At 44.6% G+C, this 27,234-nt stretch overlaps 1 protein-coding gene across 1 annotated transcript; it reads left to right on the top strand.

The window, feature by feature from the left end:
• The first annotated feature begins 1,687 nt into the window (after positions 1-1,687).
• On the top strand, positions 1,688-3,643 carry LOC125553504 (uncharacterized). The gene is made up of 2 exons (XM_048717276.2): positions 1,688-2,218; positions 2,885-3,643. Exons 1-2 carry the CDS (start codon positions 1,888-1,890, stop codon positions 3,412-3,414), a joined length of 861 nt encoding a protein of 286 aa, XP_048573233.2. The 5' UTR covers positions 1,688-1,887; the 3' UTR covers positions 3,415-3,643.
• Positions 3,644-27,234: the final 23,591 nt, after the last annotated feature.

Genomic DNA, 27,234 nt, shown 5'->3' with positions numbered 1-27,234 from the left:
GCGCGCACACACACACACAAAATATGTACTAATGAGCACATGTGTAATCAAAGACAATGACCCCCATGCGTGTGAGAACTTATACTCTTGGGCACATATGTAGTCAAACACAACGACCTTTCGCTCCGCAATCTTGGTCTTTTTAGAAGAAGAAAATGATCTCATCATACACATGCAATTGAGTGTGATTCCTAAAAAACTTGGCCTGCCACGTGAGGATGATGCTCTAGGTATTCTTGGTATTTTTCAGTTGGCATGTTGAGATGTGATGTCCCGCTAGCAGAGGGAGCAGAACATCACAAATTGGAGAGAGGGGGGGGGGGGGTTGCAATGAGAATAGGTGAAGTTCCGATAATTCCCATTTTATCGACAACCCATATAAGAGCGTCTCTTGGCCATTTAAACCCCACATACTCACAACTACAAGTGGGCCCCCATGGTCCACAAACACAATCCACTCAACCTCAGCTTCTTTTGTCTTACTTCGGCCCGAGCTCTCCCTGTTTGGGATCTCGTGATCCGCTTTTGCTATGATCGTCACCGTATGGACTTAGTGGCACATGCATGACATGTGTGATAATAATTCCGCTAAGACCCTGACAGGACTTCTCTTGCCTTTTTTTTTGTGGGGAACTACAACCGGGCTTACACCTGCATGAACTATATTCCAATCAAAACCAAGAGTTTAAGGAGGTTACAAAAGCATGAGCTCAAAGACTCGAAGGAGCAAATGAAAGGAGAAGGGGTAAAAAACAACAAATTAGTCTACAATCTCAAACTAAGATGATACAGTACAACATTGTGTTCCAATCTTGCCTTTTTTAATGATGTTTCTCGTCTTACTTTGCTAGCTAGCTAACACATACACATATGCTGCCACATTTGCCTCACTTCACCTCTCGGCCATACCACTTTCACCTTCAATTTAGACTCGATATATCATACTTCTAATCCGCCACAGAGGAAAAGGTGAGGAGTATGACCTTTTTAGGGCTGGCTATTGCGCACGTGATCGTCCAAGCGCTTGATTTCAGGCAGACAAAATAGGAAATCAGGGATGGGGATTAGCCGGTGTTATTAGATAGGATTAGAGAAAGATTCGTGTGACCCTCCTGAAATTCAAGGCACTGATTAGTTGTATATTTTGTTGGCATGCAAGCGTTTTGACTTAGGTGGTGTTTGGTTCTCTAGTCCTAGAACTTTTTCTAGTGACTAGGATTTTTTGAAAAAGACTCTTAAGGAGGTGTTTCTACGGACTTTTAGTAAAAAGTTCCAAAAAAATCCCACCCTATTTAGTTTGTTAGGGACTTTTTTTAATCCCAACATAAAAAAGTCCCTGAAACCAAACACCCCCTTAATCCCATGTGGATGAGCCCTACTTCCTATGTTGGTGTTACACTATAAAAGGCCTGTCGGATCGGCGCTTCCGTGTTTGTTCGATTAGCTCGTCGGAACGAGTAAATGCCAAAGAGTCAATGCGTTTTTATTGCCTCCCATCACAGCCCAAAACGACCATGTCGTGTACATGGGCAAGCTCACCAAAACTCGTACCGCCGCTTAAAAGGGCCCAGTGCGCTAGGCCCAGCAAACTCGTACGTGGCCCTCACGCTTGCCCTTTGTCTCAAAAAGGTGGATCTCTGAACATGCCGTGGCACGCACGGTACCCGTTTAGAAACCGACTCAAGTAGACGGGAACGGACCAAGGTCCCAAGCTGTAGCGTCCAGCCCGCAGTCCATATATCTCCCGACGCCCCGCCACACGATATATCTGTCAACCAATCCGAACCACACGTCCCACAGCTCGCAAGCTCGCGACCAAGCCGCCGCACGCGCCCCCGAACCCTGAACCCCAGCCGGCGAACGAGCGAAGCAGCAGCGACGGCAGCCATGGCGGCGGCGAAGATCCGGTGGGGCGAGCTCGACGAGGACGACGACGGCGGCGACCTCGACTTCCTGCTCCCGCCGCCGGTCGTCGTCGGGCCCGACGCCAACGGCCTCAAGAAGACGATCCACTACCGCTTCGATGACGACGGCAACAAGGTCAAGGTCACCACCACCACCCGCGTCGTCAAGCTCGCCCGCACGCGCCTCTCCAAGGCGGCCGTCGAGCGCCGCTCCTGGGCCAAGTTCGGCGACGCCGCCACCGGCGACGACGCCTCCGCGCGCCTCACCGTCGTCTCCACCGAGGAGATCTTCCTCGAGCGCCCACGCGCCCCAGGTTCGTCCATCCTCTCTCTATCCCGACCTAGATCATCGCTACATCTGTGTCGGATAACACGTTGTTTGTCACCAAAGGTTCTTGATTCGCATGTTTTGAAGCACGCCGCTGTGCTGGTTGTGTAAGAGGACATACTACCTAGTTTTGTACATCTGCTACGAAAATTGAGTTGTACATTAATCATTAAGAGAAGCTGCGATTGAGTTCAATCAATTTCATGAGATCTAGCTAGATAGGTTTCTTTGAATAAATTTGTTCTGCTTGAGTTAGGTAGGTGATTCAAGGACGCTGCTTGCAGACCATGTATAGTGTCTGATCATTGGATTTCCAATTGCAGTTGTGAACTTGTGATGCACTATCGGTTATGGTCTTACGGAGTAGCTTAGAGGTTCCTCAAAGCTGTTTCTTGGCTGATCGGCGCCATGTTAAATTTCCTTCCATAATCCACACTAATGTAACTTGTCTATTTAGCCATTGCTCACGCTCCAGCATGAACACTGCTATTGATCCATCCTTATTGTGGTTCTGAAGTCCCTAAACATGTCCCCATCTTATAGGCCATTGCTCACGCTCTAGCATGAACACTGCTGTTGGTCCATCCTTATTGTGGTTCTGAAGTACCTAGACATGTCCCATCTTATTTGCTAACTTTTCACTTGATTGTAGGGAGCAAGGCTGATGAACCAAGTGCTTCCAGTGATGAACTGGCGACGGCAAACAAAGGTACCGCTCTCATGGTCTGCAGATCCTGTGGCAAGAAGGGTGACCACTGGACCGCAAAGTGCCCCTACAAGGATCTCGTCGATACTCTGGACAGGCCTCCTACTTCTGACGGACCTGCGGCACTGAATGATCCTGCCAAGAGCTCGTATGTTCCTCCGAGGCTAAGGAAGGATGCTGTTTATCAAGATGGTGGGCACGACATGAGGCGCAGGAACGATGAGAACTCTGTCCGCGTTACCAATTTATCCGAGGACACCCGTGAGCCTGACCTCCTCGAGCTGTTCCGTGCGTTTGGCCCTGTTAGCCGAGTCTATGTTGCGCTGGATCAGAGGACTGGATCAAGCAGGGGCTTTGGCTTCGTCAACTTTGTCCAGAGGGAGGATGCTGAGAAGGCCATCAGCAAGCTCAATGGCTATGGTTATGATAACCTCATCCTCCATGTTGAGTGGGCAACACCTAGGCCTAGTAATTAGTTGCTGTCTTCGTTTCTCAAATCAAAAGTTTGTTACTGCCTACTAGCACATACAGATTTACTGCTGGGTGTCTTATTGGTATGGTCTTTGAAGTACTCGTAGTAGTTTTGTGTCAGTGTGAATGACATTGCTTTTGTACACATGTGGATTTTGTTTGTAAGGATGGGATGAGAGTTTGGTACTTAAATTTTGTAGAGCTTTTGCTTTGTTTGGTTACCAGCAAAATCTGTGCCACCATAGCTTCAGGCTCTATTTTCTTCTCATCAAAAAGTGAAAGTTGCCAAAGCACTTCCCGGGGAACTCTTCTAATATCTTCCAGGAAATCCCTGCTGACATCTCCAAATTCTGAGAGCAGAGCGTTCATCCAGCGGCTGTCTTTCGATGCCGACAATAAGTGATGGAATGGCTCCTTTTTCCAACTTAGTCACTTACCGTATCAAGTTCCTGTAAGGCATTCTTCAAGTGCTAGGAGCAAAATACACGCGCAAGTGGAGTGGAATGCTGTTGAGTAAAGCCCTTAAATACCCATAGTGATGTGCAAAGCAATAGGCAAGAGTGTCAACAGTCTGTAGACCTCCATTTTTCTCTACAAACAGCCTGCAAGTTTCTGAATTTTCCATTGCCCTTTGCAGTGGCGGATCCAGGACCCAGATGAAACATACTCCCTTCGTTTCTAAATATTTGTCTTTCTAAAGATTTCAAATGGATTACCACGTACGGATGTATATAGACATATTTTAGAGTGTAGATTCACTCATTTTGCTCCGTATGTAGTCACTTGTTGAAATCTCTAGGAAGACAAATATTTAGGAACGGAGGAAGTAGTGATTAGCTTAGCTAGCGGGGCGGTACGCCACGTCGCAACTATGTAGACCGTAGTTGAAATGATAGAACTATAAACAATTATGAGTTAAACAGAATATGCATGGTAGCTTTATGTGTATCTTTCACTATTATGTAAAGAAGGGCATATCAATATATATGAAAGTTCAAGATGGCAAAGAAGTGCATTTATTACAACCATGCATATACACACTGACAATAAAAGCTGGTACGTCTCTAATAAAAGGTACTTATTAAAACCACATAGAGTCCGGGAAATATACTTTGGTTCCTGGTTGTATATACACCTTACATGGGGATTTTTTTTAAGTAATTAAACAAAAAGTCAAAATAGTTAGAAATTATTTTTACAATACTTGACTTTCTTGCCCACTAGTATATAAATTTTCACAAGGAAAAAAACCAACGTTGACTTCACAGCGAAAAAGACAAAATCTATTTGCTATTATAGGTCACTATTCACGCTATTTTGGTCAAAAATTTATCTTTTTTGAGAAGAAGTTAAAGAGGAATTTTTTTGTGGAACTTTTCTCACGAATACAATGGAAGGTCAAGTTTATTTCAAAAATATTTTTAGAAAATTTTGATTTTTTATTGAATTACTATTTTTTTTTCATATATGGTACATATGTACCCATAGACCAAACGTCCGTGTCCCATAGAGTCCACTCTACATAGTGGTGTACGACCGTACTGCAATAACAAATCACAATTGATTTTCCCTGAATTAGATCATCCTGGTATAGCCTCCTGCAGGATTAGTTCCCGTAATAAAGTGATACAAAGGTTTTGCAAAAACTTGAACACTTCCGACAAGAGGTTTTGCTCCTGTGTATGTGATAATAGGATCTTCACTGTGTGCACGCTGGGGGTACATACAGAATGGCAGCACATCGGAAAAGGTGTTGCATATTTTTGCCAAATTCATTGTCTGCCTTGTGAATTCATTCTGCTGATTAGTTACTTGCGGGCGGACCATGTTAAATTGCGATTGCTTGGTTTGTTCGCTCTGCTATGCAGAGCTGTCAGGTGTGCCACATAATTATATAGATCTAGACTTTAGCTTAGAATTACATTCATGTAATCATTTTATCACAATATAAGGGCCTCTTTGATTCGTAGGATTGCAAAAATACAGGAATAGAAAAAATGTAGGATTGAAATGGTATGTCCATTGAATCTCTATAGGATTTGAGTTTGTTTGATTGTATTATGGGAAAATCAAAGGATTTTTTTCAAGAGGTTGGAGTGGATGTTAGAATTCCTGTGAAATGTAGTACAAATAAATCCTTAGGAAAAAATCCTACAAGATTCAATCCTACGAATCAAACGACCAACGTAGGAAAAATTCCTAAGGATTACAATGCTTCAAAAATCCTATGAAAATCCTTTGAATCAAAGAGACCCTAAAGCAAGTAGTGTACAAATTTGGATTAGAACATATAGACTTATTCATTATCTAGTGATTACCCCCTGTAGGATTGGCGTCCGTAATGAAATACTACATCTGTCTCAAAATAAGTGTCTTAACTTTATATTAACTCGAGTACAAAGTTGTAATAAGGTCAAGACGCTTATTTTGGGACGGAGGGAGTAGTACAAAAGTTTTGCAAATTCTTGCATACGGCCATGGGGTCGTGTGATTGCTTAACTTATACTACTACTTTGTAACAAACTTCCAATTTGCATCGCATGTGTTGAGCGCGCCTCCTCTAGCCTGAAGATAATCACATCAAGGTTCTGTAATAAAACGGAAAATGGTTTTCTCACACACAGTTTGCTGCTACAAATAGCGCGAGAAATCATCTAAAAAGTTTGTTTCGAAGATATCATTGTTGATTCCAAAGGTAGATAGAGTAAATGAGCAATTCTGAGTTATTGGTCATGTTTAGTTGTCTTTTCATCATAAGGTATGGATCACTAAAAAGTGCTGAAATGAATTCATTACTAAATTGCATCCCAATTATAAGTCTTGTTCCGAAAACAAAGAAACCAAATCAGAATGCCAATGTTTCTTCCTTGTCGTTCCAAGGATAAAACATGCTTTACGTAGCAGTAACTGAAAACAGAACGAGTCAATCGATCTGCACTGAAGAAACTCATGGAGATAGGCCTGCTAAATTGCATTCCAATTAAGAGTCTTTTTTATAGCCAAAACATAAAGAAAACAAATCAAGATGCCAAATAATGTTTCTTGTGTCGTGCCAAGAATCAATCTCGCCTGGAAATCGATCGATCTACACTGAACTCATGGGGGGCTACTCTCACTCAGCATCGGCATCCCCTGGCCGGGGCAGCCTCTCGTCCGGCTCACCGGCCGCCATCATCAGCCTCCACCGCGTTCTCCTCCTCTGGGGCATCAACGGCGTCCTCCTCGTGTGGGGCATCAACGGCGTCCTCCTCGTGTGGGGCATCAACGGCGTCCTCCAGGACGGGCACCGCGGCGGCCACGCCCGGCAATGGCACGGCCAGTGCGTTCTCCGCCGCCGCCAGGATCTCCGCGATGCTCGCCTCGGCGTGCGTGGCCGGGTCGTCTCCCTCGGGGTAGTGCATGATGAGGAGCCCGAGCGGGCCGCCCTGCTGTCCGTCGACGCCCATCTTGAGCGCCGGCGAGCGGAACGTCTGCAGATCGAACCTGATGACCGGCTCCAGGACCTCGGCCCCGTCGTTCTTCCCCACGACGAGGCGGTTCGCTCTCAGGAAGGTGCCCCAGCCGCGGACGAGGCGGTAGGCGTTGTTGGAGCGCAGCTTCTTGCAGACGAGGTCGTAGTGCCTGCCGCGGCGGTCGTAGGCCTGCACCTGCAGGCCCTCCGCCACCTCCACGGCCGCCTGCTCCGCGTCCGTCAGGACACGCTCCAGCGGGAACGTCTCGCCCCGCGCCCGCCAGATCTTGCACGACATGAGTAGCCGGTTGTGGTGGAGCTTCCGGTCCGTCCTCGTCAGCCGCCTCCCGTAGATGCGCTCCGGGGCGGAGGCGCCCGGGTGGCTCAGCACGTCCTGCAGCCTGGGGTTGACGACGGCGATCGAGCCCCACGAGTGGCGGTCCGTGGCGGGCCATGCCGCCGCTGACGAAGTGCCGGCCTCCTCACGCTTCTTGCGATTCTTGCGCTTCTTGCTTGCTCTGGCCGCTGGAGACTGGACCTGGCGGAGCGCGGCCAACATCGTCCCCTCGCGGCCAAGATCCTCCCCTCGCGGCCTGCGGTCCCCGGCGACGGCCTCGTCCAGCGAGTTGACGCCTGTGGCGGGCCCTGCCGACGACGTCGTCGATTCCATGCCGGCCAAGAACTCGCGGTCCAGGCGCTTCTTGCTGGCTCTGGCGGGAGGCTGGGCCCGGCGCACGGCGGCAGGCTCTGATCCGCGGCCAATATTCTCAATCTCTCCTCGCCGTGGATGGAAATTCCAGCGCCGGCAGGGGATGGAAATACCGGCGGGTGCTCTGATGATTCTTTGAGGGATATATATAGAGAGAGGAGAGCGCGCACACGCATGGATACCAGCGGTTTTTTTTTTCTTTTGATTGACACTTCCCGGAATTGTTATTCCAACACGAACCTACTCTCTAATAATATGTCACCGGGAATGTTTATGTGCATAGTGAAAAGCACAGAACCGCCATTTTACGTTTTATTAGTAAATTTCACCCATCACAGTGGTAATCCATGACAAAATGCACTAAAGATTGCTTGACCGCGAATTCGACGTGGCAAAGAAATGACGAGGGCTAATGTCGTTTAGCCCTTCTCTCTTTCCTTCACCATCACCATCCGCGCTCCCTTTCCTCCTTATCCCATCCTCCTCATGGGAGAGCGTTGCACACACAATCGCTCGATCGATGTGCCATCGCTGGCCAGCTCCACCGGCGAAGCCCTCCCCCGCGTATGGTCTTGCTCTTCCTCTCTTCTTTGTCGTGCCCACGCTTCCTCTTCCTCTCTCCTCCGATGAGCCGATTGCAGGAACCCCGACAACCCCCCGAGTCTAAGAACTCGAGCCCCTGAGTTGGACCGCGCCAAGCAGCGATGAAGATCGTGGTGCTGCCCTCGTGTAGGTTGAGCGAGTCGAGGTCGAGCTCCAACAGCCTTGCGCCACCTCTATCTTGAGTGGGGGCAACAGTACACCCATCATCGTCTTCCACTCTCCTTCCTCTAGGTGAAATCGCTCGAAGGCAGCGCCATTGTAGACTCGTGTCAGGCGGTTTGTGCCCAAGCCCGCCATTGGCCGGGGTGAGAACACTCATGTGGTGGAAGACGAGGGTCCTCCTGGAGCCGCCGACGTCAGGTAGGTGGAGTACCTGGCCATTGAGAGACTTGCAGACAAAGCGCTGAATTTTGGGGTCCCCCGTCAGATCCCAGATAGTGCAGGGCCCTCGGTGACGGTGTCCTGGAGGAGGGGGTTCTAGCCACGTCGGCAACGATACGATGTCGCACCCTTATTAAAATGGCATCACAAACATTCCAAACCTCATTGTTCATCCCCTCTACCTCCTATTTGGTGAAGCGAAATGTTTTCCCTCTCATCTTATTGTGCATATTTGGTAAAAGGCTTCACCATGACATGTCCAACAATTCTGATGTCGGCAAGGCCTCTAACCAATTCCCTACTTCTAGATTGTGTTCACCACTACTCTCTCTAAAATTAGGTGTGCACCAATTTTAAAGTTTTCATGGTCGACAGCAAGCACCGCTCACACTACCGCCAACCGCCTTTGAACCTCATCGCCGCACCACTCTCGGATGTGTCATCGCCAAGCCCCACAAAAGTATTTTGCGAGGAGGGGGATGTCCTTACATGAACCATCATTCTTTTTGAAACTAACATGATTAATATAGAACATATATAGTCATGAAAAAAATAAAGATACAAAATAAAAGTGCACCATTGGATCAATGCATCTATGACGTGTTTCTTCCTTGTGTTGGAACATGCTAGGACTTGCAAAATCTAAGGCTCCGGTAGCCAACCAATTATGTGTGGCCAACTAATCCGATATCCAACTTATTAGTTTGGTATCTTGTTCTTAGAATCTTTGGTAGTATTTATCTCACCTGGCCCACCGCGTTCTGATCACGGCCCCACCGCATTCTAATGTGAGGCCCACCACACTCGTAACTCCTTTTCTCTTTTCTCCATCTCTGTAATGCATGTCAAGAAATTGAAAACACAAAACAATAGATTAATAACTTGTAAATAGGAATTTCATTCATTCAAAACTACTAATTTAAATAATTCAAAAACAACTATTTCAATTTTTTGAATTCACCAACTTCAGTTTCCCAAATGGTGATTTCACTGAAATATTTTTCAGTAGCATATACATTTCAATAACAACAAATTCCTAGGGTTTTCAATAATTTCAGTGAACTTCAATATTCACAAACAGAAATTTGCAGTAAAATATATTTTTAAATTCAAAATCAGGATCTGTTTGAATACTTTCATTTTGCAATTTTAGTAAATTTTTTAATAATTTTCAACATATTCAAAATATTTCACATATCACAAGTTCTAATTATTACAATCATTTTCAATTTCACCAACAATTTCAACTTCCAGTTTTAGCAACAATCTCAATAATTTCAGTATCAACACTAATTTCAATTTTATTCAATTTGATCAATTTGAACATTTTGCATATCACATATTTCATGTATTCCAAATAAGTGATATAAAAAATTAGAAAATATATTACTATTTAAATATATATATATATATACATATATATGTAATTTTGGTTATATGAAAAAACATTTAACTATGCAATTTATTTACACAACATCTCACTATTCAATTAGTTGATATATATTTCGATTATATTTCATTAATTTAAGGCCAGTGCTGGCCGTTGGTCGACCGACTGTAACATCCCAAATTTTCAATTTGGATTGTTATAAATAGATCATTCTTGCATATCATATTTTATTGCATTTCATCTTGCGATCCTCGAAATCCTAAGCAACTCAAGGACCCTCGGAGAGAGTTGGGGATTCCCGGTTTTCAAATTTTGAAACGAGGATTTTTGGTTTTAATTATTTTTCTATCCAAAAATATTTCATATTAAAATATATGAGAGGAGATAATATGACTTCTCCAAAGTAATTGAAATATTGGAGGAAAAATATTAAAATCAAATATTTGTTTTTATTTGGATTTTATTGCAATTTTGTTTGCATTAGAAAAATTGCATGTTTTCAAAATTGCATTTTAGGGCCAAGAAAATGTTCATCTTGTTCTAAATGTTTTATTTAGACGGTGAAAATTTGTTTTGGCATTTTTAGATTTTTATTTTATTTTCTAGGATTTATTTTCTGTTCGGTGGAATTGTTTAAAAAAAAACTTCGGGCGCCGACTGGTCCGAAACCCAGCCGGGCCGGCCCATCTCCCGCGCCGCCGTCTCCTCCAGGACGTGCGCCGCCGCCGCCGCCGCCGATTCGGACAGGAGTCCGAGCTGGACTCCTCCGCCGCCGCCTTGCCCCCTCCTCCAAGCCACTCCCCCTCCTTTATATACTGCCGCCCCCCCGCCACCACCACCAAACCCCACCGCTGCAGCCCGCCTCCCGAGCCTCGCGCCGCCGCCGCCTCGCCCCGCCGTCCCGCAAGCCCGCCGCCCCGCCGCCGGAGCCCCGCGTCTCGCCGGACCCGACGAGGTAGCCGTTCACCGCCGTTTTTTTAGTCCGGTTCGCCGATTTTTCCCGGTTCTTCTCTTTAGCGGACGTTCATCCGTACGTTCGTTTAAACGAACGGTTTTCGCTCGTTAGTTACAGACAATGAACGCTCGTCCGTTAGTTTGTTCGTCAGTTTTTTTTCTCGGATTTTTCCGCGATTCTTTTTAATCGCGATTTCTGATCCGATTTTTGTTTGAGTTTATCTTTTCGCTCATTTATCGGAATCAGGCGATTCAAGCGCCTAGTTCTTCGTCTCGAGACCCTCTTTCTGTTTAATCAACTTAAACAAGATTTTGCTACTGTAAAATTTGACCTTAGTCCAGTTTAGTAAACGGGTCTTGTTTCTTTCGCCGTTTGAGTTTCGTTGCTCCGTTTGATTTGATTCTTTTTGCAAACCGAAATTCTTAAGTTGAACTTTCTGGTTAGATCTTCTTATTTGAGATTTACTCGTGCTTCTTTGCTTGATTGCTTATGTATGCTATCGTTTGTTTGCGATAGAATTCCCGGAGTGCGAAGCGTGCTACATCGAATCCCTAGGTTTCGCGGATCGTCAGCAAGGCAAGTAACACATTGATCATACTTTTTCCATACCCAGTTTTATGCATTAGTTTCAATCCTCAAACATTGCATGATTAGGATGCCATTAACATGTGGGTTGGGAAGTAGTTGAAGAGGTAGAACCTATTGCCCTATGACATTCAAACCCTTAGGAGTTACTTCGACGCGTTGCTTATATTGCTATACTATGCTCGTAGACGTGGTTTGGGTGAGTGAAATCCATGACAGATGTGAGATTGTGAATTAATTGTTCAACTTAAGGTGGCAACTTGAATACACATCTTGGTGGATTGAGGCACCTGGAGAACCCAGTGTTGCCTGTATTTTTGGAAATCCCGGGGTTCCGTGTGATTTTCCTATGGACCGCCACCCAGGCTCAAAGGGAACTGAGATGATTCATGCTAGAAACTTCCGTGTGCAGCCACAAGCTATTATGGGCTCTAACATAGTTGAATAAGTTAGGTGAAGCTCTCGAAGAGGTAGATCAGCAGGTAGTGGGTTGTAGGTTTGGTATGGTCTGCCCGGAGTAGAGAGTTAATGTTTATGAAAGACTGTGTCTCGGTCATCCGTTTCTCAAACACCATGTAGTGCGAGAAATTCAACGGAGGCGATCGAGTCTTGTGGGGAAAAGTGCGCAAACCTCTGTAGAGTGTACAAACTAATCATGGTTAGCCGTGTCCCCGGTTATGGACAATCTTGAGTATCTAGTACTTGGAGTATCTTAAGTATCTCATCACTCTTTAAATTAATATTGTTGGGTTGATAATTAATTTAATTGAGATTGAGTTGGAGGAACCTTCTCAATGATGTTTCAACTACCATGATTAAATTAAAATCTATTCCTTTGTTGTAGGTAAAAATTGGCTTTTCGTAAAACTATAACCATAGAGTTTTCCACCATCCAGATATGCATGTAGTGATAGCATTATTCTGTTCTTGCTCTACTGTATTATATTGCCAGCATATTCCATGTGCTGACCCGTTTCGGGCTGCAACGTATTATGTTGCAGACTTTTGAGACGAGGAGTAAGGTTCGTTAGGTCGTTGCCGTGCAGCTCAGGTATGCCGTTGGAGTTGATGGACTCACTTCATCTTCCAAGCCTTCCGCTGTTATCTTCTTAGATGGCCTAAGCCATATTTATTGTAATAAGTTCTCTTTTGAGACATTCGATGTAATAAGTGTGTGATTGCTACTCTGTTATAAATCCTTCGAGTACTATGTGTGTTAGCATTACCGATCCAGGGATGACACGGAAGCACAGAGAGTTGACCGTTTGAGGTCGGGTCGCTACAAGATGGTATCAGAGCACACGCTGAGTGTAGGACACGACCACTAAGCTAAAGCCCTAGATCACTATTCTCTTCTCATTTCTGACTCCTCTCCATTTTTCACTTTTTAGGATGGCGGACGCAAGGAACAAGTTTGCACAACTGGATGAAGACACACCTTTTGGACGACACTTGAAGGAAGTCACTAGGTACCTGAACATAGGAATACCAAGCTTCATGGGGACTTACAACGCCACTTTACCAGAAGAGGAGCGATGGATGATTCATCTCAAGTTCCAGGAAGGACATTCACGCCAGTCACTAAGCCCATAGAGTTTTCCTTTGATGCACCAACCTCGAGTCTAGGAAAGAGTATGGCAGCTCACATCACCATGGGACACATTGGAGAAGTTTACCAAAAGGAGCTTAAGGATACTATGTACCAGATCTGTGGGCGCCGAGATGAGCAATGGAAGATGATCAGCACCAGGAAAGATAGATCAATTGCAGCTTTCATCCAGGAATTAAACCAGCACATTCGACGCCAGGAGAATTAGATGTGCGCAGGCATGATAGATCTGAAGAAGGCGAAGACAAGGATCATCGAGCTGGAAGAAGAACTTAAGTCTACACGTGATGGATACGAGGAGAAAATTACGACACTATTGGAGAAGAATGACGACCTGATTAAGAAGATCGGAGTATTCATGGGAGACCCCGCACCAGGAGAAGAAGACGAAGAACCCAAGGAGATTCGTCAGGAGGACTACATCATCATCGATGACACCGACTCCGACCCTAGTGATGATGACTTTGAAGACGAAGCTGGAGCATATATCATGGAGTCTTCAACCGAGGAATATTTTTAGTAGACCACCACATCAGTAGTAGTATTCCACCATGTAAATAGTGTAGTCTGAGCACTTTTGCGATAGTTCTAGATCGATTCTATGCCCTTGCTTGATTGATTGAGTGAAATGATTGTGTTTATCTCATGTGCATATGGGTAGTGCTTTCTCATTAGACCTCATTCTATTCTAATATCTCCCCTCTAAACCCATTAGATGCCTCCGAGATGTGACCCCGGATTTGCTTTCCTACCGGAGCTCACTCAGTTGATTCAGCAGCAGAATACCCTGATGCAATTGTTAGTCCAGAACCAAGGCAACAACAACAACAACAACAATCCACCACCACCACCAGTTGATAACTTAGCCCGTTTTATGAGGTTGCAACCACCGGTGTTTTCCAGTAGCACCGAGCCCATAGTAGCAGATGATTGGCTCCACAGGATTGGAAGGGAGTTAACCACTGCAGGATGTACCGATGCTGAGAAGGTGCGTTTTGCCGCACATCAGTTGGATGGACCAGCAACCTCATGGTGGGAGAATTACACTATCACCTACCCTATAGCCATGGTGACATGGGATCAGTTTCAGCAAGCTTTCCACACAGCCCATGTTTCAACTGGAGCCATGAATATGAAGAAGTGTGAGTTTCGCAACTTACTCCAGGGGAACCATACTGTGGCTCAGTACGCGGATGAGTTTAGCAAGTTATCTCGCTATGCCCCTGATGATGTGGCCACAGATGCCGCAAAGTAGGAGAAGTTTATGGAAAGGCTGAATGATGAGATGAGCATGCAGTTGATGGTGGCAACATTCAACAACTACCAGGAGTTGGTAGATAAGGCTCTTATGATTGAAGGGAAGTAGCAGCAGATTGAGAACTATAAGAGGAAGTATGGACAAGGGAGGTATAACTCAGGAGCGCAGCAGAAGCCTCGCCTAACCCCGAACTCGGGAGGACTTGTTCATAACCATGGAGGCCACACCCATAATGGAGTTTAAATGGACGAAAGATTGCGAGGCAAGTTTCCAGGAGCTGAAGAAATGTTTGACTACAGCCCCAGTGCTGATACTGCTAGATATACGTAAGGATTTCCAAGTGTATTGCGACGCCTCTCGCTTAGGACTTGGAAGTGTGCTTATGCAGGACGGAAGAGTTATTTCGTATGCCTCACGACAACTAAAACCACACGAGTTGAATTATGCCACGCATGATTTGGAGCTAGCAGCCGTAGTGCATGTGTTGAAGACTTGGAGACATTACCTTATTGGAAACCGTTGTGATGTGTACACGGATCATAAGAGTTTGAAGTACATCTTCACACAGAAGGAGCTGAACCTTAGGCAGAGAAGATGGTTGGAACTTATAAAGGATTATGACATGAAGCTGCACTATCATCCAGGGAAGGCCAATGTCATAGTGGACGCTTTGAGCCGAAAGAGTTATGCTAATACCCTAGAGAGCACGGGATTGCCGAAGGAGTTAGCAGAGGATCTCCGGGAACTTCAATTGGAGATGGTTCCTAGAGGTTTTGTTGCAACAATGGAGGTTTAGTCTACATTGTTGGGAAAGATTCGAGAAGCTCAGAAGGATGACAAAGAGATTGCTGAGATAAAATAGAGAATGAGCAAAGGAAAGGCCAAAGGTTTTCGTGAGGATGAGCACGACACCTTATGGTTTGAGGACCGAGTTTATGTGCCCAATAATACAGAAATCAGGAAGTTAATACTTCAGGAGGCTCATGACTCACCATACTCGATACACCCCGGAAACACCAAGATGTATTTGGATTTGAAGGAATTTTTCTGGTGGACAAGGATGAAGAAGGATAACACCAAGTATGTAGCCGTATGTGATGTATGCCAGAGAGTGAAGGCAGAGCATCAAAAGCCAGCAGGATTGTTACAGCCTATGCCGATACCCGAATGGAAGTGGGATAAACTTGGCATGGATTTTTCACCGGATTACCCAGGACCAAATTGGGTTATGATTCTATATGGGTAGTAGTTGACCGCTTGACCAAAGTGGCTCACTTTATTCCAGTGAAAACAACTTATACAAGTGCGAAGTTGGCCAAGATATATATGTCCAGGATCGTATGTCTGCATGGAGTTCCAAGGACCATCGTATCCGATAGAGGAACACAGTTTACCTCAAAGTTTTGGCATTAGTTGCACCAGACTTTGGGAACGATATTGGAGTTCAGTACAACATTTCACCCGCAGACGGATGGACAGACCGAGAGAGACAACCAGATTCTGAAGGACATGTTGAGGTCATGTGCGCTAGATTATGGATCTAGTTGGGATGCCAATTTGCCTTACGCAGAGTTCTCATACAACAATAGTTACCAAGCCAGTTTGAAGATGGCACCGTTCGAAGCCCTGTATGGATGAAGGTGCAGAACACCGTTGATGTGGGATGAAGTTGGAGACCGACAGTTGTTTGGACCAGACTTGATCAAAGAGTCTGAGGAGAAAGTTAAACTGATTCGAGATAGACTGAAGATAGCTCAGTCCAGACAGAAGAGTTATGCAGATTCGAAACGCAAGGAGGTAACCTATGAAATTGGAGATAGAGCATATCTGCGAGTATCACCTTTGCGAGGAGTGAAACGTTTTGGAGTTAAAGGAAAGTTAGCCCCAAGATTTGTAGGACCGTATCGTGTTTTGGAACGGATGGGAGAAGTTGCCTACAAGTTGGAGTTACCTGAAGGACTGCCAGGAGTTCACGATGTGTTTCACGTTTCCCAGTTGAAGAAGTGCCATGCTGAGATGGCCGATATACCGCTAAGAGATACCGTACCCTTGGAGGCGATTCAGTTGGACAATGATTTGACTTATGAGGAGAAGCCAGTCAAGATTTTACAGTTTGCCAGTCGAGTCACCCGCAGCAAGGTTATCAAGTTTTGCAAAGTTCAGTGAGGATGATCTTCGCAAAGACCACCCACACCTATTTTCTAGCCAACCCGAATCTCGAGGGCGAGATTCATCTTAAGGGGGTAGGTTTGTAACATCCCAAATTTTCAATTTGGAATGTTATACATAGATCATTCTTGCATATCATATTTTATTGCATTTCGTCTCGCGATCCTCGAAATCCTAAGCAACTCAAGGACCCTCGGAGAGAGTTGGGGATTCCCGGTTTTCAAATTTGATTATTATCAAAAATTGAAACGAGGATTTTTGGTTTTAATTATTTTTCTCTCCAAAAATATTTCATATTAAAATAAATGAGAGGAGATAATATGACTTCTCCAAAATAATTGAAATATTGGAGGAAAAATATTAAAATCAAACATTTGTTTTTATTTGGATTTTATTGCAATTTTGTTTGCATTAGAAAAATTGCACATTTTCAAAATTGCATTTTAGGGCCAAGAAAATGTTCATCTCGTTCTAAATGTTTTATTTAGACGGTGAAAATTTGTTTTGGCATTTTTAGATTTTTATTTTATTTTTAGGATTTATTTTCTGTTCGGCGGAATTGTTTTAGAAAAAACTTTGGGCGCCGACTGGGCCGAAACCCAGCCGGGCCGGCCCATCTCCTGCGCCGCCGTCTCCTCCGGGACGTGCGCCGCCGCCGCCGCTGACTCAGACAGGAGTCCGAGCCGGACTCCTCCTCCGCCGCCTTGCCCCCTCCTCCAAGCCACTCCCCCTCCTTTATATACCGCCGCCCCCCGCCACCACCACCAAACCCGCCGCCGCAGCCTGCCTCCCGAGCCGAGCCGCCGCCTCTCACCTCGTCGCGCCTCGCGCCGCCGCCGCCTCTCGCCGCGCCGCGCTGCCTCGCCCCGCTGCCCCCCAAGCCCGCCGCCGGAGCCCCGCGTCTCGCCGGACCCGACGAGGTAGCCGTTCGCCGCCGTTTTTTTAAGAAAACCAATTCGTTTTTTTTAAAACCTAGTTCGTTTTTTTAGATCGGTTCGCTAGTTTTTCCCGGTTCTTCTCTTTAGCGGACATTCGTCCGTATGTTCGTTTAAACGAACGGTTTTCACTCGTTAGTTAAAGACAATGAACGCTCGTTCATTAATTTGTTCGTCAGTTTTCTTTTTCTTGGATTTTTCCGCGATTCTTTTTAATCGTGATTTCTGATCCGATTTTCGTTTGAGTTTATCTTTTCGCTCATTTATCGGAATCAGGCGATTCAAGCGCCTAGATCTTCGTATCGAGACCCTCTTTCTGTTTAATCAACTTAAACAAGATTTTGCTACTATAAAATTTGACCTTAGTCCAGTTTAGTAAATGGGTCTTGTTTCTTTCGCCGTTTGAGTTTTGTTGCTCCGTTTGATTTGATTCTTTTTGCAAACCGGAATTCTTAAGTTGAACTTTATGGTTAGATCTTCTTATTTGAGATTTACCCGTGCTTCTTTGCTTGATTGCTTATGTATGCTATTGTTTGTTTCCGGAGTGCGAAGCTTGCTACATCGAATCCCTAGGTTTCGCAGATCGTCAGCAAGGCAAGTAACACATTGATCATACTTTTTCCATACCCAGTTTTATGCATTAGTTTCAATCCTCAAACATTGCATGATTAGGATGCCATTAACATGTGGGTTGGGAAGTAGTTGAAGAGGTAGAACCTATTGCCCTGTTACATTCAAACCCTTAGGAGTTACTTCGACGCATTGCTTATATTGCTATACTATGCTCGTAGACGTGGTTTGGGTGAGTGAAATCCATGACAGATGTGAGATTGTTAATTAATGGTTCAACTTAAGGTGGCAACTTGAATACAAATCTGGGTGGATTGAGGCACCTGGAGAACCCAGTGTTGCATGTATTTTTGGAAATCCCGGGGTTTCGTGTGATTTTCCTATGGATCGCCACCCAGGCTCAAAGGGAACTGAGATGATTCATGCTGGAAACTTCCGTGTGCAGCCACAATCTATTATGGGCTCTAGCATAGTTGAGTAAGTTATGTGAAGCTCTCGAAGAGTTAGATCAGCAGGTAGTGGGTTGTAGGTTTGGTATGGTCTGCCCGGAGTAGAGAGTTAATGTTTCTGAAAGACCGTGTCTCGGTCATCCATTTCTCAAACACCATGTAGTGCGAGAAATTCAACGGAGGCGATCGAGTCTTGTGGGAAAAAGTGCGCAAACCTCTGTAGAGTGTACAAACTAATCATGGTTAGCCTTGTCCCCGGCTATGGACAATCTTGAGTATCTAGTATTTGGAGTATCTTAAGTATCTCATCACTCTTTAAATTAATATTGTTGGGTTGATAATTACTTTAATTGGGATTGAGTTGGAGGAACCTTCTCAATGATGTTTCAACTACCATGATAGTTAAATTAAAATCTATTCCTTTGTTGTAGGGGAAAATTGGCTTTTCGCAAGAACTATAACCATAGAGCTTTCCACCAGCCAAATATGCATGTAGCGATAGCATTATTCTGTTCTTGCTCTACTGTGTTATATTGCCAGCATATTCCATGTGCTGACCCGTTTCGGGCTGCAACGTATTATGTTGCAGACTTTTCAGACGAGGAGTAAGGTTCGGTAGGTCATTGCCGTGCAGCTCAGCTATGCCGTTGGAGTTGATGCACTCACTTCATCTTCGAAGCCTTCCGCTGTTATCTTCTTAGATGGCCTTAAGCCATATTTATTGTAATAAGTTCTCTTTTGAGACATTCGATATAATAAGTGTGTGACTGCTACTCTGTTATAAATCCTTCGAGTACTGTGTGTGTCAGCATTACCGATCCAGGGATGACACGGAAGCACAAAGACTTGACCATTTGAGGTCGGGTAGCTACATCGGCCCAACTTTCAGTCGGTCGCACCCGCAGCGTACAGTCAAACGACTCGGAGCCGCATGATCTCCTTCCTCCCCGTGACGCTTTCTCTTTGAGAAAAAGCCCCAATGCACCATGATGTCTACTATGTAAGTTTATTTTTATAGACTCGGTTGAGCCTCCAAGCGCAGAGTTTTGCAGGACGGTAGTAAATTTCCCTCATGTGGATGACCTAAGATTTATCAATTCATGGGAGGTATATGATAAAGATGGTCTCTCTCAAACAACCCTGCAATCAAATACAAGAAATATCTTGTGTCCCCAACACACCCAATACAGTTGTCAATTATATAGGTACACTAGTTCGGCGAAGAGATGGTGATACAAGTGTAATACGGATGATCGAAATATATTTTTGTAATCTGAAATAATAAAAACAGAAAGGTAGCAAGTAGAAAACAAATAGAAAAATGGTACATCGATGCTTAAAAATAAGGCCTAAGGTTCACACTTTCACTAGTGCAATATCTCAGTAGTGCTAACATAACTGAATCATATAACAATCCCTCAATGTTTGACAAAAAATCACAGCATATCAATAGCGAAGAAACATAAGATGAAATTGTTGTAGGTAGCAAATCATCTCAAAGTTATCTTTTCGATCAATCTATTGAGCCATCCCTATGTGTCACAAACAACCCTAGAGGTCATACTACAATTATATCATATACTCATCAATCAACTCTAATGTCACCTAGATACTTCAATGTCACTACACGTATCTGTGAGTTAATTATTGTTGGGGAACATAGTAATTTCAAAAATTTCCTACACACATGCATGATCATGGTGATGCATAGCAACAAGAGGGGAGAGTGTCGTCCACGTACCCTTGTAGACCGTTAAGCGGAAGCATTATGACAACACGGTTGATGTAGTCGTACGTCTTCACGATCGACCGATCCTCAGTACCGAACGTATGACACCTCCGCGTTCAGCACACGTTCAGCTCGGTGATGTCCCGCGAACTCATGATCCAGTAGAGCTCGGGGAAGAGTTTCGTTAGCACGACGACGTGGTGATGATTTTGATGAAGCTACCGCAGCAGGGCTTCGCCTAAACACCGCTACAGTATGACCGAGGTGGATGTAGGATCGAAAGTATGTCTAGAGGGGGGTGATTAGACTACTTGACCAAATAAAAATCTAGCCTTTTCCCAATTTTAGCTCTTGGCAGATTTTAGCTATCTTAGCACAAGTCAAGCAATCTCCGCACAATTCAAGCAAGCATGCAAAAGAGTATATGAGCAGCGGAAAGTAAAGCATGCAACTTGCAAGAAAGTAAAGGGAAGGGTTTGCAGGATTCAAACGCAATTGGAGACACATATGTTTTTGTTGTGGTTCCAATAGGTGGTGCTATCGTACATCCACATTGATGGAGACTTCAACCCACGGAGGGTAACGGTTGCGCGAGTCCACGGAGGGCTCCACCCACGGAGGGTCCACGAAGAAGCAACCTTGTCTATTCCATCACGGCCGTCGCCCACGAAGGACTTGCCTCACTAGCGGTAGATCTTCACGAAGTAGGCGATATCCTTGCCCTTACAAACTCCTTGGTTCAACTCCACAATCTTGTCGGTGGCTCCCAAGTGACACCTAGCCACTCTAGGAGACACCACTCTCCAAGAAGTAACAAATGGTGTGTTGATGATGAACTCCTTGCTCTTGTGCTTCAAATTATAGTCTCCTCAACACTCAACTCTCTCTCACAGGATTTGGAATTGGTGGAAAGAAGGTTTGAGTGGAAAGAAACTTAGGGAAGGCTAGAGATCAAGATTCATATGGTTGGAATGGAATATCTTGACCTCAACACAAGTGTAGGTGGTTCTCTCTCAGAAAATGTGTATTGGAAGTGTAGGTATGTTCTGATGGCTCTCTCCACGAATGAAGAGTGGGTGGAGGGGTATTTATAGCCTCCACACAAAATCTAACCGTTGCACACAATTTGCCAAACTCGGTGGGACCGGATGGTTAAACTCGGTCGGACCGATTCAACAAACCTAGTGACCGTTAGAATTTTCGATGGGACTGAGATGCAACTCGGTAGGACCGATATGGTTAGGGTTAGGGCATAACGTAATCTCGGTGTGACTGATTACACAAACTTGGTGGGACCGATTTTGGTAATAAGCTAACCAGAGAGTTGGTCAGGTAAACTCGGTGGGACCGATTCGCTCATCTCGGTGAGACCGAAATGTTATAAAAGGGAAACAGAGAGTTTACATTGCAATCTCGGTGGGACCGATCGCTCATCTCGGTTAGACCGAAACGTTACAAAGGGAAACAGAGAGATTACAATCCCATCTCGGTGAGACCGAGATCCCTATCGGTGAGACCGATTTGCCTAGGGTTTATGGCAGTGGCTATGACATTTAAAACTCGGTGGCGCCGGATAGAAAGAATCGGTGGGGCCGAGTTTGACTTTTGGTTTAGGTCATATGTGGATGTGGGAAGGTAGTTGAGGATTTTGGAGCATATCACTAAGCACTTTGAGCAAGCAAGCCATTAAGCAACACCTCATCCCTCCTTGATAGTATTGGCTTTTCCTATAGACTCAATGTGATCTTGGATCACTAAAATATAAAATGTAGAGTCTTGATCTTGAAGCTTGAGCCAAACTTTTGTCCTTAGAATTTTGAGGGATCCACTTTCCTGATCCATGTCATGCCATTCATTGAGCTTTTCCTGAAATATTAATCTTGGAATAATGTTATCTCAATGAGCTATATGTTGTTAGGAATTACCAAAACTACCCATGGATAGTTGCACTTTCAATCTCCCCCTTTTTGGTAATTGATGACAACATATAGATCAAAGCTTCGACAGATGATAATAAGAGTGAAAGATATTGTCGCTTTGAGAAGTATGTGAAAAGTAAGAGCTCCCCCTAAATTTGTGCATATCTTAAGATTTGCTTTGGACTACAAATGCACAATGAGTTAGGATCATGGGTTACTCTTCAATGTCACATACATCTTGGTGGAGCGCTCAAAATGATAAGAATTAAATACATGCACTCATCACCAAGCAAAGTGAATGATCATATAAGGATAAGTAAGATAATATCATCTAACAAGCATAAGTGTAGCTTATGATCAACCACATGATCATCAATGTCTCATAGATAATAGCATAGTATCTCAAGCAATCAAAAGACAAACAAAGTTCAACCACCAAAGCAAGAGAGAATAAAAAGCAACGCTCTCTCTCGAAGCCTATGATCTATACATTTTCTCCCCCTTTGGCAACAAGTTACCAAAAAGTTCATAGAAAATGCATAGCACTAAAACGTCTCTCAGGCTTGGTCTTCAGGTGGTGGTGTCCGGAGAACTCCAAGAACGAAGGCTTCAGTCGAAGTAGATGGAGCTGCTGGGGTAGGTGCTGGAGCTGGTGGCACTGAAGCTGTAGCTGGTGCAGATGAAGTGGCTCTGGTGTCTGGTACTGGTACTGCAGTTGACCTCTAAGCTCTAGGCACTCTGGCAAATGCTCAGTGGTTGTTCTGCCCTTCCTCTCCTGCATGTCATCCTGTAGCTGCTCCACAACAGACTGAATCTCAGTTAATTTGACATCTAAATCATAGAATTATTGTTCCATGATTCTTTCCAGGCTCTCCTAGTTTTGAGTTAGGGTGGCCAACCCCTTCTCAATCCTCAGAGTTGATGCTATCAAATAACCAAGCTGGTCCTGCTTGCTTTTCAAAAAGTACTCAGATGCCTCCTCTTGAGTTGGCATCTTGGCAGCCTTCTGTTTCTTTGCTTTCTCCTTCTTCTCTTGAGCTTGTACTGATGATGGTTCATTCTCAGTCATCACAACTTGATTGTCCTCGAAGTCTGGGTAGATATCCAAGTGTTCCTTATCCAACAGGTATGTGCCTGTGCCCATCTTTGAGTTTATCAACTCCTGGATTTGTGGGGCATATCCACAACTTCTTTTCTGGTCTGCTGCAGTCCTCTTGATAGTCTCAACTATAAGGCTCATGACCTTGTACTTCTGAGGCACATCAAATATATGTAGAAAGTTAATTGCATGGCCTCTGATCATTCTGTGATCACCAGACTTGGGAAAGAGAGTGTGCCTAAGGATCCAATTGATTGTAGGCAGCCCTGACAGCAAGTAGTCTCAAGATCATCTTCAGGAATCTCCTTGTACATGTTTGCCATAGAGTTGTGATCCATCTTCTTCTTGGCATAGACATCCAAGTCATCTTCTTCTTCCTTAGGAGCATTGATCAGATTTGCCCATTCCTCAATAGTTGAGTGGTACCTTGTACCTTCAGACATCCATACTATCCTGCCATCTGGATAGAAGTGTGCTGTGGAGTAGAATTGTATTATGAGCTCCTCATTCCACTTTGTGAGCTTCTGCCCAACAAAGTCTGCAACTCCACAAGCACTGAAGCTGTCAAACAAACCAGGATAGTGTTCCTCATTTTCCTTGATATACTTCTAGTCGACCCACGTCATTTCACACACTATAGGCTTCTTGTCCAGCAGCACTGTCTCATAGAAATCTTGCTGTTCCTTTGTGTGGAACCTATAATCAAGAGCAGTTCTTCTTCTTGTAGCATATGGGTCTGTCTCTCTCCATTTACTCACTCCTGAGTCTCTCCTGATCTTCATGTTCTCAGCCACATGATGAGCATCATTGTGGTCTGGAATCTTGGGTTTGAGCTTCCTCAGGACTTGTCCTTCATCATCTTCATCAGCAGCAACTTCAGGCACTGGGGCCTTGTTCTTCTCAGCAGCTGGTATACTCCTGGTATTCCTCTTAGGTGCACTCTTGGGCTTGGAGGCTGCTTTGGGTGCTTCTTTGGGCTTTGATGAAGCAGCCCCTGACTTTATAGCATCACCCATCAGCTTTTGTGCCTTGGGTGCTGGTGCAGCAACCTCTTCTTCCTCTTCCTCTTCAGAATCTCTCATGATTGAGGATCTCCCAAGCACTCTAGCAGTGGTCTTTTTGATCCTCTCCTTCCTCTTCTACCCTTCTGCAGCAACCTCTTTGGGTTCAGATCCCAAAGGGACTTGAGTAGATGCTCTGGCCTTAGACATTGGAATTCTCTTTGCAGGAACCTTTTGCTTCATGCCTGGCTTGGTGGCAGCAGCAGTGCTATATTCCTTCTTAACCACTTTCTTCTTGGAAGTGGCCTCATCCTCAACTGCCACATAGTCTTCATCCTCAGACTCTGAAGTTTTCTTCTTCCTTCTTCTGGTGGCAGCTTTGGGCAAGTTGCTGGGAGTGCTCCTGCTACCATCATCTGAACTGCTAGAGGGACTAGTGCCGTCACTCAGGTGAACCTGCTCCTCTGACTTGTTCTGGCTGTCACTCTGATCAGACATATTGCAAACACTGACAGCAGACCCTGTGAATAGATATAGATGAGATAGAGTGGATGTGCATCACAAAATTCAGAGGTTTTTGCAAAAGAATGAGTCAAAAACTTAGTTTTAGTTTTCCACAGAAAGCATTTCGGATCAACCGATTTGTAAACTCGGTGATACCGAAGCAGCTGTTGGAACCTAAACTAGTGAACTCGGTCAGACCGAGTCAAGTTCGGTGGCACCGAGACTGCTAGGGTTTCACAAAGTCCTGAACTCGGTCACATCGATTTGCAATTCTCGGTCAGACCGAAAATTACATGTGCAATGGCCTGAGACGAATCGGTGGTACCGAGTTCCACAACTCGGATGGTCCGAGATGGTTTCGGCAGAAACCTAACCCTAAATTTTTAATTCAACTCTAATCTATGGAGTGTTTTGAGTGGATAGAAGCGTTTCAATCGTGGTAAGAATCATAATGAACACAATGTGCTAGGAATCGGACGGGGATAGCACTGTGATCGAGTCCATACCCTAGTTCGGCGATGAACTCACTACGGCGGCAACGGCGGGGAAGAATTTCGTTGACGGCGGCGGAGACCAGCGACAGGAGGCGGCTGGCGACGAGGAGGACGATCCGGAGACCCAGGAGGCAGAGCGAGCTATGCGCGGGCGAAGGGGTTTCGGAGAAATTTCCAAAATTTTGCCCATGAGTATATATAGCCCGACCCTGTCGGTGTGACCGAGTGGAACAACTCGGTGGCACCGAGATTCATAACTGCAAGCAGTTACTGAAACTCGGTGTGACCGAAAGGTTCAAATCGGTTGCACCGAGATTGAAAACCTAGATCGGCTTAGTGATCTCGGTATGACTGAAATGGAGGAATCGGTCAGACCGAAAAGCACAAAGAAGTTTTGGAAGTTTAAGTCTATGACGAATCGGGGACTCCGAGTGCTCCTCACACAGAGTGGTTCGAATCTGACTTGATCAAATTTTGTGATGTAGCATGAATAGAGTTTGAGACGAGAAAAGCATAGATAGCTAGAGAGGGTTCTTAGGCATTCTTGTCCATCCACTTGGCAAAAGAAAAGAAAAAAAATCAATCAAAACAACAAGTGGATGTCCTCGAATGAGTGAAATATGCAATCAACATGCTCACACAATAAAATGGCAATTGAAATATGTGGCAAAGCATGCACAACCAATTCTAGCATCTATCAAACAATTTGCGATGACTAGGTCATCTATATATGAGTATATTGACTTAGGAGTCAAATGAGAACATTTGATCATAGGTCATACTCATCGTTTAAGCACAAGTGGGGTTACCACTTTTACATAAAGCATTGTTGTGTTCACACCATTAGAGTTACTTTAGCTCAATTCTTAGAGTAAAGCTCCCCCTAGATGTGAGATCCCCCCTAAGAGGGATGAACTAACCTTGGGTTTTGTCGATGATGACTTCATGTAGATGTTGAAGATGTGGATGCTCAATGTTGATGTAGATCATTTGGAGCTATCCATTGGAGTGAGTTGCACTTTCAATACCTACACGGGTTAGTCCCACAAGGAACAAACAAGGATATCCATAGACATAAAGTGATGCACACACAAGATGATGTCTATGAAAGCTTTTAGGTTACCTTGTCCCTTGTCTTACCAACAAGAGGGTTTGTGACTCCTTGAACTAGTGCAAGATGTGGAAGTTGATTGCACTTGTTCTTGCCAAGATGATAAGAGTGAAGTATGTTGGCGGAGTCACCCTCAAGAACTCTCTAGTTCTTCTTCTTCGGGATCCACACCATCTTGATGGGAATCCTCGGTGTTGTAGTTGTACTTGATGAAGTGGAACTTGAAGTAGTCTTGGGAACCCACTTGACCAAGGCCTTAGGAGCTTCTTCAAATGCATCAATTTCCTCTTGAAGCTTGTCCTTGCCTTTTTTGCTTGTGGTCTTGTGGTGGAAGATCATCTTGAGCTTGTGTCCCTTTGAGAGAAGTAGGATCATACTTCTCTTGTTGAGGAACAAACTTAGTCTTGGGGTATTGATCTTCTTCCCACTCAACTCCATTGGCATTGAACTGTCGTTCAAAACCAACACCTTGATTCTTCCGGTGCCTTCCTTGCTTGCGTACAATTTCCTCGAATTGCTTACTTCCGGCAAGGCTCTTGTAAACACCTTTCTCTATAATTCCCTTCAATAAGCTATTTTCTTGCTCAAGTGTAACTTGGCTAAGAGAATCATTAGTGGAATCAAGAGAACTACTAGAAGCAACAATATTGGATTTAGCATGATTATTGTTACTACTAGAGTAAGAATCTTTCTTGTTCTTGTTACTAGACTTGACTTGAGGCATGTAAGTGGATAAGAGTAAACGCTTGGCAATGTAAGAAGAACTTTTCTTACGAAGATCATCATTGATTGCTTTTAAGAACTCATACTCTTGCTCAAGGTTGAGCTTTTCAAAGTGCAATTTCACATGAGTCCTCAAAAGTTCTCGATGATCTCCTAAGATAGTTTCATGAGCTAACTTAAG

The sequence above is a fragment of the Triticum urartu genome, chromosome 4A (genome assembly GCF_056163025.1).
Source record: "Triticum urartu cultivar PI428250 chromosome 4A, HENAU_Tu73, whole genome shotgun sequence".
NCBI lineage: Eukaryota > Viridiplantae > Streptophyta > Magnoliopsida > Poales > Poaceae > Triticum > Triticum urartu.
This window is presented reverse-complemented; position numbering and strand designations above follow the sequence as displayed.